We start from the raw sequence: 14796 nt of genomic DNA on the forward strand, positions 1-14796 counted from the left end.
CGTCTCAATTGTCTCAAGGCTTAGAAATTCTTCTTTAACCCGTCTCCCCTTCATCTACACTTATTGAGTGGTTTTAACATCAGCTGGTCAGTGTCATGGAAAGAACAGGTGTTAACATTGCATATAGTCAGTGTATGTATGAAAACGATGGTGTAGTTATGCGGTTCTCACAATTTTTACACTTCTATTCAAGTTTTTGAACTTTAACATTCAAACATCAACTTCACGACATACATCCCTTACAATAAAATGATGTCACAATTAGTTTACATACAATAAACATCATTACTGTAAACGCCATGTTTGTTCTCATTATGTTTTGGTTCAACAAACCAACACCCAAGTCCAATGTAAATCGCAAAGCAACTCAGTCACTACATTGAAGGAAACGTACTCTATATAAAATGGTTCCCGTACACCACTTCTTGGAATGCCAGGGCTTTAAGGTCATGTTATCAGTGCAAATTTAGAGACTTACTACCGGCTAGAAATGTGCAGAATAATATCCAGGAAGTACCAATATTGTTATTCCCATGTGACAGATGTACTGGGGTAATTTTGTGGCTTGTTTGTTCACTGGTTTACAGTAAGTCACCATTCTGTTTCTCAAAGGGCATGGTTCACCAATGCAGGTCTTGATATCGGTCTTAAAATGTAACCTTCGGTAAGATTTGTAATGCGAAAATGTGTTCTCATTTCATAAGACACATTTTATATTCATCTCCAGACATACGATGGTTGTGTCATTCACTCAAATCATTTCCAAGCATAAGAATCCATTCAACAATACTGCCAGATTATCCTCCTCATAGGACGAAATGTGAAAATAATTCAACTGGTGGATTGGGATTTGATTCAAATGTTTAATTTCTGAATTGTACATAGATTAGCTTGTTACAGAAGTTTCATGTAAAACCATGTTCACAGTGAGTGCAGAGCAGTGGAGACAGAAATGTTTCCATTGCCCTCAAAACAGTCTCTGCTGTACACACCTTGCATCTCACCTCTTCCCGCAGGTTTCAATCAACTAACTTAAACAAGTCTCCCTGGTTTAGTTGGTTTAGTTCATATGAAAAAAAAAGATAATTAAAATTATTTAAAGAAAAATCTATTAAAATGCAAATAAGTTTTACTGTAGGTAAAATTTTGAATACAAAAAAAGAGTAGCGAAATAGGCGATATGGAATTACTCTCATATCCCTAATCTCACAAAAGTATGGCTATTTTACTGAAAATAAAAAAACTAAGCGTGCACAGCAAACCAACGTGGGTTTGAATGCACTGTAACCTTAATCTACTAACTATCCCAAACATACCATTAGAAATATTAAGTGTATCTACATACTAAACATAGGTCGGGAAAATGAACGTGAAGTACACAACATATCGTAAAGAAACTGCAAGTAACAGGTGAAAAACTGTGCATACCATCTCATCTTAATAAATACTTGGAAGTGAATTGTGCTTAGAGTGAAAGCTACTGAAATGTCAAATGTTTTTGATGCACAACAGAAGAAATCCTTTCTGCATCCTTGCAGAGGCATTCTCGTGATCAGTTAACTTGCTATGTACTATCCTGTCCTCCAGGGGTCGCTCATAACGTCACCCGGCCTAATCCACTGCCGAGTGCTGCCAATCACATGGCAGGGGAGGGCTCTGCAGACATCCTTCCCTTGTTATCCTTTTCAAAAGGCACTGTACCGGTTATGCCTCACAAAGACCGAGGATAAAGTCCATGGGACGATGACCTCCATTCTGCTATTAATCCTCTAGTAGTTTGTTAAGGAAACATCAGTTTTTAATTTGGACTATATTCCTGTTTCATTATACTTGAAATGAAGAGCAACAGCTGTCGCGAAAAAAACACCAAGCACATCCAGTCTTCTGGGGGGTGGGGGGGGGGGGCAACGACAACTAGCTGTGCTGGTGTTGTTGTCAGTAATTCTCATGTCTGTACTCTGTTGTACCAATGGCTGCATTATTGCCCAGGAAGGGGGCGGGTCATCAGGATGTGACGGCCTGGACGTAGTTAGCAGGGTATAGGCCCACCTCTCCGTTGGCCAGCTGCCCTTTGCACCAGCCCTGCTCGTCCTCCTCACCCATCTTCATTAGCTCTTCACCTGAGTGATGAGAGCATAAAGCACATGGGAACACGCTTAAATAATAACTCACACTTTCTCCAGTCCCATGTATATCTGGAATATTCCACAGGCGCCACCTGTTGGGAGTGTGAAACATCTTCAGTGCAATTACATGCACCATAATTCATCCATATTCATGTAATGCACTGAATCTGAATCTCAGTTGTGTTACAGGGACCACCACAAGGTGGCAGCATAATTACCTGTGTACATCATGTTCACACCATATCCAAATGGTTGAAAAGACTAATTATTGACATCTAGCTATATCATCTCTCTGTTTAACCCGAGGTGCTCTTCTAGAAAGCAAAAGCTCATTTTGACGGCTTATTCCTTCTCCAAAGTATTGTTAACCCCTGCCTCATATGATTTGGCCTTTTGTGATCCCTCAAGACTAGAACCAAAAGTAGACCAAAAGCAAGGCCACTGTGCACTAAGGTCTACTACGATCTCTCTACACGGGCACTTCAACTCCTATTATCCAGTATTCTCTCCAAATCCAAGGATGTACGACCCCCGTCTGTGTAGATATCTACTAATCTAGGAGATGGCTCCCAGTTACACTGGGCTCTGATGTGGGCTTAGACTGGTTAAGCTCCACTGGGAGGGAGACTTGAGTGTGACCCCACCAATCAGAGGGGCCTGGCACTGCCTTAACGGCAGCTGTATTTTCACTAGCGTAACAAAGGGTCCTCTAGGATTGTAGTGATCATGGGAATTAACTGCTAGTCAAAAAGAATGGCCAATGTTACCCTGTGCCTTTTAGCTGGCAGGAATCATCTAGGGATAAAATAACTGCATTTTGTGAAGTCTCTTGACAAATACGGTTCAGTTCAAGGTTCATTCACACACACAATGCACAAAACAATCGTCATGACCATCAATTGCAACACTTACCTGCAGTGTTGACGAGTTATAGGAGTTTAAAAATGATTATTTGATAATCATTTAGTTTGGCAGCATTTATTGCCTTCTTATTAGTTCCATAGCTATTTTGAGTGTTAAAACATTCAGAATTACAATGAATAACTTCACCCAAAGCTGTAAATACAATAATGTTTCAAACAGAACATCCTATGAAATAATTATATCAAGGATATATGTGTAAATAAAATCAGACCAAAGGGAACCAAGGCTGATCCTATACGATACATATCCTTTCCATAACTAAATCAGGTAAGTGGTAGGATACAATCTTCAAATCTGGTATTGTGCAAATCACACTTGTATTAATTCTCCTACTGTTTCGCTTTAAAAATTGAACACGTTTCTAGACCAAATGAACAAACGGTGAATTAATATCCATGCAAGACAAAGTGTGCATTAGGACCAGTGAGCTGTGGCTGCCATGCATACATTGGTCCGAGTGTGTGTGTGTCGATGTCCGGTGACATTAATAAGCATTAGTAGGGATTAATACCTGCTTTAAAGCTCAGCTCATCCGCCTCCTGCCCAGTGTAATCATACAGCGCTCTAACTCGTACACCTGCTACCTTCTCTTCCTCCTCCACCCCATTAGCAGCCATGACCTTTTTGGGGATGTCTTCGTCAGACCAGTCTGATGAGTAGTCTTTAACCCCTCTATTGACAGGAAAGGAAAAAGGGCAGAGGGTTAGTATCCCTTGGCAAAAAAAAGCAAAACAAAATGTATTACTTTGGGTAGTCATACAAGGATGGAATGAAGAAAACACTGAACATGTAATGTTCTCTTCCAAACTACACATGGAGGCTGAAACCAGAAACCAAACAATGTCTTATAAAACAGGCAGTGTATTCTCATGTCACTGTAGCAATAACTAACCAACAGAGGGTGGTAGAGACCAAAGCCCCCCCCCCCCAACAAGTTCTATGAAAGGTGACACTACATCAATATAACTTCATTTGATCGCAGTGCTCACACACTCAGATGAACAATCTGTGACTGGTGTGTATGCATGTTAACTGAATATAGAGGTTAAATGCAACAAGAAAAAAAGAGGCAAAAAATACAAGGCCTCTGACTCAGCACTAGTACAAACACTAATTAGAGGCTGCAGCTCTCTGTGGATACAGGAAGTTAACTCCTTGGGGGACCATGGTTACTAAGAACACAAGACAAATACAGTAGCAGAAGCCAAACAGTTTTTCAAAAGCTGGAATAATTGTAGTCTAAACACCTCAGAGGTACAGTATACGTCTCTGGAGCAAACCAGCTTTGGAGCAAACCAACAGGGAGTTAAACACAATAATTTTCATCCTTTCGTTTGTCATGTTTTTGAAAAATAAAAACTCCACCTCAAGTACCAAAGTCATACATTTTTATTACAAATAAAAAATGTACTCCTCATAAAAATCCATTGTCCCATGGTAACAGTGAGTCAGAAAAACAAGATACTGTACTCCACAACTATTATTCCCAGTCTTTCCTGCTCCATGCACAAGGCAACTATTGTATTATAGAATATGAATGACACATGCTAACATTGTTAGGTCACTGCCCTAAAGCTGAGAAGACAAGTCATGAATCGTGGTGCAGTCAGACAGTAATCTCTAGCTCTAAATTTGAACTCGTTTGGTACAGAAGCTACTGTGATAGGTAATTTGCAGGTCACAGAGAGCATAGTTACCTGGTGGTCTCCTGAGGGGTCTGGGGCGCCTCCTCGCTCGAAGGGACAATGTTGGTCAGGGTGACCACGTCCTCCGCCCGGCTGTTCCTTGCCTTATGGTTGGAGATGGAGCGGTTTGACTCAGGGGACCACTCCTGGGACAAACAGACAACTTAATATAAGACACTTTAAAAAGCATGGAACTATCTTGTGTTTTCTAACTATCACCAGCTGGGAACATCCCATTTCCTCACACATTAGAGGCTTCTTCCAAACAGGTTAGTTTATTTTGAACATCTCTCACACTTACTGAGTGAAATATTTATTGTATTCATCTGGCCTATTGTGTTATCTGTTGTTAATTTTTTTTAAATATATATTTTTTAATCAATGCAGTCGATCAAAACCACACCCAAACACCACAAAAGAACAGCCACCTCACAGAACTGTAATCTAAACCAAAATCACCATCCAATGAAAAGTGGAGGGAAAAAAAGACAATAAAACAGTGTTAACTGATAACACTGTTTCACCAGTCACATGTTGAGGCATCATCTTTGGGAGGATACTAAATAACCAGAGCGCTTTTGAAGCCTTGTGCCTAGTGCTGGAGTCACTACAGAGAGCTGTGCTGCTCCCCAGCCAGGACAAAGGGCTCCTGTGTCCGGGGAAACCAGTGGGAATGCCAAAGGATTCCTAAGGAGACAGAGGAGAGCTGCCTCATTCTCGCTCTCCACAAGCTTCACAGTGGCTTTGCCTGGAACTGTAAACCAATACCGGTTTCCAGATCAACATACTCCTGTGTGCCAGCTATCGCCAGCTTTAAATGGATCATTATGAAGTACAGAATTTTTTGTTCACAGTAGCTGTAATTTTCCACAAAACCGAAAAATGGCATTTTGCAGCCCCCTGCATGTGCAGTAGAGTGAAGGTAGTGACTGAGGAGCAGTTTTAATGGCATGGCTTACGAACCTTGGGCTGTGTGTGGGGTGGTCAGAGCAGGCTTTAGCTCTAAGAAAGCACTCCAGCATTCCAGAACCCACTCAGGTCCACATGTCACACAAGGGCTCATTCAATGTCGGGCCCATTCAATGTCATCCCCATTTGGAATTTACCAACAGTCCAAGCAAGAGCTCAATATGGCTCTATTGGAGAAGATTTCTTATTTATATGAACAGCGAACACCTTTCATGTTTCTTTACCAGATAATTTGAGTTTCATATGTACTATTTGAAAATCAGTAAACATAGGCAACATTTATTACAAGCTTACAGTATGCAATTTGTATTGTAACTCATGTGCCCTCATTCAATAGACAATTGTTTACATAAAAAGGTTAGACCGACAAATGTCCTTTACCTCAAACTGTGGCCAGTTCATGCTCATGCCAGGCCCATGGGTGTTTCTCCACCACCTCAGGTCTTCGCTGTCATTGGCTGCAGTGATTGTCTGGCCCAGGTCACAGTACAGGACCTTGAATCTAAGGGACAAATTCCTCTGTTAATCACTGGAGTCACATTCTCCACACTAAACACAATACTGTGGTCAATGAGCAAGATTGCATCCACACGTGTTGAACTAACAACAATTACGTAACGTGAACATCTTGGGAATGAATACATAGGATAACAGGGGTTTGTGGCAAAATGAGAGCACACATTTCAAAAACCATTTCATTATTGGAACATAAAATACTACAAACCATTTTTTTTTAAATGGGAGGATACGGAGAGGTCCACAAATAAAACTGAAATCACCATAACATTGTTATTTAGCTTTCTATTGGAACGTGTGACAGAGGTTGTTTTTGTTGTGGGATTGGTGGACTTTATCCAGTCAAACCCATAGTTCAACCCTTACTGTATGTACTATGCTAGGTTTATCGCAATCTCTAGTAATACCAAGCTATAAGAATGTGGCCAAATTCCACTGAATATTTGTTCAGCCCAACCATCAACAGTGGCATGGTCACCTGGCCCTTGTCTAAATAGAGTAAGGACCTGATATGAAAGACTGCTATTTAAATGGACAACACCAGCAGTTGAACATTCACTCCTTGTGTACACATTCTGTTGAACAGAAATGTAGGCTAATACTACGAAGTACTTGCACTAATAGATGCCCACGCTCAAAGTCTACTGTTCAACCGTATCAATCTATGCAACTGTAAAACATGACTGATGTCTCATCATACCTGTAAGTAGCGAATGTCTAGTGCCCAATTCAAGATAAATGGAAAATATATTTCTTAAAAATAAATCTATGAACCTAGATATGTTCTTAACCATTAATGTGTCCAGAATAAAAAAATAAAAAAAGAATACTTCACAGTACAAGAATAGAGGTACTAGTCAGCAGAATGTGTGATTGTCATACCCATCATTGCTGGAGAGGTCCAAGTGTTTGTGGATGTCCAGCAGGACCTCCTTGAAGAAGCACAGCCTGTTCTTCTCAGCCTCCTGAGTGATCTCAAACACCTGCTCCATGTCCTCCATGTAGCGTGGGTTGCAGCGGTTCAGCTCCTCCAAAGCCTTCTCATAGCGCTCCTTTGCCTGGAGTTAAAAATCAGACACAACTAACTAGGCCTCTGGCTTCAGACACAGATCATAGCATCACCATCTTTACGTGCGAAACAAGAAATGGGAGAAAATGGTAAACTCGCATTAGCCATATACACTACCGTTCAAAAGTCTGGGGTCACTTAGAAAAATATCCTTGTTTTTGAAAGAAAAGCACATTATTTCTCCATTAAAATAATGTAAAACTGATCAGAAACAGTGTAGATTGTTAATTTTGTAAATTACTATTGTAGCTGGATTGCTGAATTTTCATGGAATATCTACATTGGCGTATACAGAGGCCCATTATCAGCAACCATCACTCCTGTGTTCCAATGGCAGGTTGTGTTAGCTAATCAAAGTTTATCATTAGAAAACCCTTTTGTAATTATGTTAGCACAGCTGAATATTGTTGTACGAGATCTTCAGTTTCTTAGCAATTCCTCACATGTAACAGCCTTCATTTCTCAGAACAAGAATAGACTGACGAGTTTCAGAAGAAAGTTTTGTTTCTAGCCATTTTGAGCCTGTAATCGAACCCAAACGCTGATGCTCCAGATGGTCTAGTCTAAAGGCCAGTTTTATTATTATTTGTTATTCTTTAAATCAGGACAGTTTTCAGCTGTACTAACAAATTGCAAAAGGGTTTTCTAATGATCAATTAGCCTTTTAAAATGATAAACATGGATTAGCTAACAACATGCCATTAGAACACAGGAGTGATGGTTGCTGATAATGGTCCTCTGTACGCCTATGTAGATATTCCATTAAAAAATCTGCCGTTTCCAGCTACTATAGTCATTTACAACATTAACGTCTACATTGTATTTCTGATCAATTTGATGTTAATTTAAAACGGACAAAAAGCTTTTCTTTCAAAAACAAGGACATTTGCAAGTGATCCAAAACTTTGGAACGGTAGTATACATTATATATTTTGTAATGTTATACCATTTAAAAAACTTCAGATGCCAGTAAGCACTTGGCTTTGACCTAGCTAATGTTGTTTGGCATATTGGTAATCTGAGAGAAAGAGCCTGCCCTCCCTGAGCAGACAGAGAGCCGTTATGGGGTGTGGTCACAAGAGATTAGCTGTGGGCAAGTAAACAGACACAAATCCAGTTTTTCAGGATTTACTGTCTAAATTACAAACTATCCCTACATTCTAAATTAGGCAGAGCTTTGTTTATAGGAAAACTTTGATTACAAAATCAACATCAATGGGACCTTACTGTGCACTTCCTAAAGCTCATTATAGTTTAGACATGGGAGACAAACAGTAACAGCCTCCACAGATCCAGCCAGACAAAAACAGCTGCCAATCTTTGCTTGTTGCTGCAAGGCTGCCACCTGACAAGCCTCAGCACGCCAACAGTCATGTTTAAAAAAGGCACATCGGTATGTGCTTCCCCACCCACAATTTGACACTTGACGACAGGCTGCCTCTAGACAGCACACCAACTAAAACAAAGTTTTGTAACTGAACCAATTCCACCAACACATCCGCTATTTAGACTGGACAATTAGCTGATCCTATATGTAACCTTTATTTAACTAGGCAAGTCAGTTAAGAACAAATTCTTATTTACAATGACGGCCTACACCGGCCAAACCCGGACGACGCTGGGCCAATTGTGCGCTGCCCTATGGGACTCCCAATCACGGCCGGCTGTGATACAGCCTCGACTCAAACCAAGGTGTCTGTAGTGATGCCTCTAGCACGGAGATGCTGCGCCAACTCGGGAGCCCAAAAGGCTTGTACAAATAACAGAATGCTCAAGAGGATGGCTTGTTACTTGTGTTCATGGTTACAGTAGGTTCAAAAGTATCAGGATTCCAGCGTGTAAGAAAAAACCTCAATGTACCTCACAAGTCTCTTGACTAAAATAAACGTAATGCAACCGGATGGCTACCTAGCTGAATACTTATTGTTCACATATGATCGGTGGAGTTTCAGTACCTTCTCCGATTCCTGGTTGCATTTCTCGACGCGGTCTGTAAATTTGCGGACCTCTTCCGGTGACTTGGTGGGGTCGGCCTTGGCATGAGTCTCGCGAGTCAAAGCAGTCTTCTCCTCTTTACGGGCCTGGTGGTAACTCTTCTTAGACGACTCCACCTTGGACAGAGGAATTCCTCCATTTACAATCATCGCCAACCCCACATCTACATTTTATTTGGTACAAATCATTCCCTAGGCTCTAGACCTCAGCTAAATCTGGTAATTAATAGTGTGGCCGTTGAACAAGTTGAGGAGACAAAATGACTTGGCGTTACCTTAGAATGTCAACGGTCATTGTCAGAACATGTAGATTCTATGGTTGTAACGATGGGGAGAGGTCTGTCCATAATAATATTAAGCTTTGCTTTGACACCACACATCACAGTACATCACAGCTTTACACCACTCCAGCCGACATTGCGCATGGTGATCTTAGGCTTGTGTCAGCCATGAAAACCCATGTCATTAAGCTCCCGACGAACAGTTCGGGCGCCAACGTTGCTTCCAGAGGCAGTTCGGAACTCAGTAGTGAGTGTTGCAACAAAGGACAGACCATTTTTAGGCACTTCAGCACTCGTCGGTCCCGTTTTGTGAGCTTGTGTGCCTATTTCTAAACAGCTGAGACGTTTCAACTTTACAATAACATCACTTACAGTTGACCAGGGCAGCTCTAGCAGGGCAGAAATTTGACGAACTGACTTGTCGGAAAGTTGGCATCCTATGACGGTACCACATTGAAAGTCAATGAGCTCTTCAGTAAGGCCTTTCTACTGCTAATGTTTGTCTGTGGAGATTGCATGGATGTGTGCTCCATTTTACACACCTGGGTGTGGCCGAAATTGCCAAATCTACTCATTTGAAGGGATGTCCACATACTTGTGTATGTAGGCTGTGTGCCATTTTACAATGTATGTAGTTCTGTTCTTGAGCTATTTTATATTAAACCATTTTTACATTTTCAGTCATTTAGCAGCTGCTCTTATCCAGAGCGACATACGGAAGCAAATGCATACATTTTCATACTGGTATCCCGTGGGAATCAAACCTACAAATCTGGCGTTGCAAGATTCATGTTTTACCAACTGAGCCACACAGGACAAGCAACATTAAGGTTCTGTATTATGTCATCGTTTCATGTGTGTGGACCCCAGGAAGCGTGACTTCTGCTTTCACAACAGCTAATGGGGATCCTAATAAAATACCAAACAATACTAACAAAATGTATACTACAAATCTATTATTGGTCATTCAGGGTTGATGTCTAAACATTAAACTGGTAAAAAAAAAGCGCTCACATCTTTCAGTTTCCGGACCCAGGGTTTCTGTGCCTTACGGAATCCTTCATCTGCATCTTTTGTCTCCCGGAACCCTCCGATCATCTGCTTGTGGAAGGCATCTTTCTGCCAGTTACGGATCTTCTCGCTGTCCTCCACAGCCAGGTGCTCCTTCAGCTCCATGTGGATCTCACTCAGCCTATCAGCAGCATTCATGAAGGCATGCCACGCCTTCTCCAGGGTGCCATACTGAGGCCCTTCAGGGGGATAATGGACACATTTCACTCCAATAACACTTGGCTCCAAGTCATTTAATGAGAGTGAATTCATTATCAACCAGTAAATGATGACCTATATATATATATCTCTTTGGGAAGGGGTGTCATATCCATTTTATGTACGTGAGAATGAGAAGGTAGAGCCAGTATAGGAGCTTTACTACAGGCTCTTTTGGGGGCGGCCATGGTGAATGAGTACCTCCACTACCAGGCCAACTCACCTTTCTCCACCACGCCCCTCCACTTCTTGGCCCAGTCACTCAGCTGCTGGGAATAGCCCTTCTCAATCTTGGCCCGCTCCGCGAAGCAGCCGACTAGCTCGTTGCATAGCTTGTGTCCATCGTCAATACGCTTCACCGTCCTCTTGTAGTGCCCCGGCTAAGTAAGGATGGACACACACTTGTGTAAGAAAGTCACTTAATCATTATTACCGCATATCAGTCTCAGTCACATTGCACACTCCTTGATATCTGCAAGAACCCTAACCTTAGTGATGAATCAGCAAAACACAAATTGGCTTTACATTCATTTACTAACTAAATAACACAGAGTACACATACACGATATGATGGCTTGATACACAATGGAAAGGGGGTAGGGAAAGACAGAGTCAACTTACCGTACATACATTTGGAAACTACGCTGACCGTAACCAGAATACTTAGCACCCCAACCACTGCTCATTCGGATTAGAAATGCAATATATATTCACGCGTAGCTGTCGCTCTGTTTAACTCGATGGATACGTCGATCGGTAGTGGCTCGATGTAAGGCTCTGGTTGTCCACCAGAGGTCACAATGTCGTTTGATAGTGGAGTGATTGTTAAGACAAACATTAGTACATCTGAAGAAACTATTATAAGAGGGATCTGATCCTTCCCCTCATGTCTTTCGTCCAATTCTAGGACCACTTTTACATGGACAGCTGCAGACTGAATGTTTTGTCTCCTAGGTTATCTTCACCCGTGTTGAGGTTCAGAGTTTCTAACCATTTGTCAACACTCAGCTCGCGCTGTACGTTGGCTGGTCTAATGTAAATTTCGAGTCCATTTAAGCGCTCTGGCCAGAAAGGGGCGTTCCATCACGCCGACAAAATGTCTGTGCTCACGTGGGCGTGGTTACTGACTGGGCACAGGTTTATGAAAAGCAATCCTCTCATTTAGAAGGCTAAGAATCAAGTGTCTTCACAAAAGTATTTTTATATTTAAAATAATATTTCATACAACATTTAGATGTAAACTTGATACATAGGATGTGTACACTTTCAGAGTTAATTACTTTGTCACCTCATCACCAAATAATAAACTATATCACAGGATTATTCTTTAAATCCAACGGACCGTTCTTAACATATCTATCTTATGAATATTGTTCCAAAGTTCATTCTTTGGCCGTTAATTTTCAGCGGCAAAGGTCTTCTGTAGACAAAGGGATTTCTTTCCCAATACTGCAGGGCAAGAAAGAGAAAGTTCTCTAAATTTACGACCCAGTGTTAAGGTATCAAGACCAGCACAGCCCCCCTTCCACGGGAGAGAGGTCTGGCTGGCTATCTTCAAACATTTGCCTAGCTGATGAGTCTTTTGATCCACTGTAAGGATAGTCATGACACCAGGGAGAGAGACATATTACATCACATAACCAACCACTGAACTCATCAATGCACAGAGCAGGTGACTACTGCTGCTAGTTTTCCTCAGAGCAAGTGATAACTTGATGGGGCAGGCCTGATGAGGTGGTGGAGGAGAGGAGCCAATGGAATGAGGAACCTCTTACAGCCAGGACAAGGGAATGTATAATCAAGCAGGGACTCATTACGAGGGTTGCCCCTGTAGTGTTTCTCCTGAAAAGGAGTCCTCCATGAAAACGATGGAAGGCTGCCTGAGGGGGCAGTCCGACTTCCACACCAGAAATGGTCAGCTCCACAGGGTTGGCAGCCCTGTGGAGTGGAGTTGAGCTTACCTCCCAGAAGCTTTCGCAGCTCCCAACGTCTCGCAGGTCTCCATTGGAAGACATTTCGGGATCACCTTTACAGCACGGAATGATGGCGGCAATCTGTTAAACTGAAGAGAGAACATGTAAGACTGACTGTGGATGGCCTACGTAGCTGGATATAGTTATGTGCAACTCACTCAAAATTCTGGGAGTCAAATTCAAGGGAAAAATGCCAAAAGCAACAGTAGCAACTACCATGTCATCACAAGAGACAAGTAAATTGCTGCCCTTCTTGGCAAGCATACATGGGGTTAATACCAAAGCAGTGGCTGGGCAGAAAAATAAAACTAAGAATACTTCTCATTTCCCACCTCCTTTCACCCTAACAACTTTCATGCATTTTCTGACCAAGTGATCCACATGACATATCCAGTCACCTGACAATTAAGTCACATCCTTAATCTGTAGAAAAGGTCCCATAGAGTCACCTCACAGAGCTAATGAGTCTACCCTGAAGGTGTAATCCAGTAAACCCTTAGGGTGAGGGGAGAGAGTGTCCATCTCTTTGAGAGGATTGAGCCGAGGCAGAGAGACAGACTAGTTTTTAGCCAGGCTGAGTGGGGCTGAGGATCTTAAGATAACAATGCCCTGTCATCCAGGTCTACCAACCAGCACACTTACATTGTCATATTAATTGCAAGTCAACCAAATAGCTGATATCGAATATGTTTTTTTCAAGAGCAAAGCCCCCTGACAATATCCACATTGCTTTAGCTCTAGTACACTCATATGCTTCAAAATAAGACATTCGTCGCATGGTCAATTGACAAGATAATCTATATTCATTTTTACAAAGTCAATAAGCTAGGTGAAAATTAACCCTGTACAGAGTTCTGGGGCCAGATACACAAAACATTACTTACAAAAAAATATAAGAAGTTTAAGATAGTTTGGAAATGCAATTCCTCAAAATGTTCTTAGGAACTTCGTAAATATCTTGTGGCATTGACAGTGACGTGCTTGAAACCAAGCCTATGTGACAGGGATGATCAGATTTTGTTATTTCACACAGCCATCGGACTAGCTATATCAAAACCAAAAATGGATAACCAAGAAAAGATATTGAAGTGATGGTGGAGAGAATAGCAGCAAAGAAAAAGGTTGCCAAGGATGGGCTAGAGTGGCCAAGCCTGTCTCTGCTGTCTGGGGTATGGTAAGGGACAGTGACGCCATAAAAAAGAAGTTGGCTGCTAAGAAGGGAGCTAAGAGACATTTCATGTGGAACAGCTGGAGGAGAAGGTGTCATCTATCACAGAGATAGTGGAAGAACAGTAAGTTAGCTAGCAAAAGTGTAAAGACATTATAGCCAATGATGTTAAGGTTAGCCAAATTTTTCGCAAATTGACAAGATTGCGCTAGCTATTTAACACTTCTAGAATATTGTAATATATTGTTAATTACTAGCTAGATATTGAGCTAGTAATTTGTATTCTTGCTGTATTTGGTTACAAAAGTACCCATTCGTCTCAAGACGGGGGTTTAGCTGTCTTAAAGTTAAGTACATTTCCAAGAAGAAATCCTAAAGCATTATTTTCAACAATCTTATATCTTATTACTTTTTTCTTAGGAAAAACCTTAAGAACATTTCCAATAACTTTGAGGAATAGAAACTTTGCTAAAAGCTTTCTTCTTAAGTCTATATTTAAGGGGACAAAATTGCAGTTAAGAAATTTCTTCTTAAGGTTTTGTGAATCCGGCCCCAATTCCTTATACTTCTACGGTCCTGTTCCTGATTGGCACAACTAGCTAAGACAAAGTCAAACGACTTCCTTTGACAATTTGAGGAAGACTATGGATTCTGGTGAACATTCATTACCATGGCTATACAGTGTTACTTTGCAGTGTTAAAAACGCCCTATCAAGTATGGCTGACCCTATTTTGTTGACTGGTCGATAGGAAGTTGGTCAAAGAAGATTTTTATGGTCGAGCAGTTGCAAATATATACAGTGGGGAGAACAAGTATTTACA

At 41.4% G+C, this 14796-nt stretch overlaps 1 protein-coding gene across 2 annotated transcripts in view; it reads right to left on the reverse strand.

Moving 5' to 3' along the window:
- Window positions 1-849: 849 nt before the first annotated feature.
- The window catches only part of LOC115112069 (protein kinase C and casein kinase II substrate protein 3-like), a 29960-nt gene continuing 16013 nt past the window's right edge, over window positions 850-14796 (reverse strand). For both annotated transcript variants that reach the window (XM_029638816.2, XM_065011842.1), the window contains 9 exons: window positions 12795-12895; window positions 11057-11213; window positions 10579-10814; window positions 9245-9400; window positions 7103-7278; window positions 6086-6206; window positions 4748-4881; window positions 3562-3722; window positions 850-2120 (listed from right to left, as the gene is read on the reverse strand). In XM_029638816.2, the coding sequence (XP_029494676.1) occupies window positions 2005-2120; window positions 3562-3722; window positions 4748-4881; window positions 6086-6206; window positions 7103-7278; window positions 9245-9400; window positions 10579-10814; window positions 11057-11213; window positions 12795-12848 (1311 nt within the window). In that variant the 5' untranslated portion in view covers window positions 12849-12895 and the 3' untranslated portion in view covers window positions 850-2004. The remainder of the gene's footprint in view (window positions 2121-3561; window positions 3723-4747; window positions 4882-6085; window positions 6207-7102; window positions 7279-9244; window positions 9401-10578; window positions 10815-11056; window positions 11214-12794; window positions 12896-14796) is intronic.

Source organism: Oncorhynchus nerka, linkage group LG27 (genome assembly GCF_034236695.1).
Source record: "Oncorhynchus nerka isolate Pitt River linkage group LG27, Oner_Uvic_2.0, whole genome shotgun sequence".
NCBI lineage: Eukaryota > Metazoa > Chordata > Actinopteri > Salmoniformes > Salmonidae > Oncorhynchus > Oncorhynchus nerka.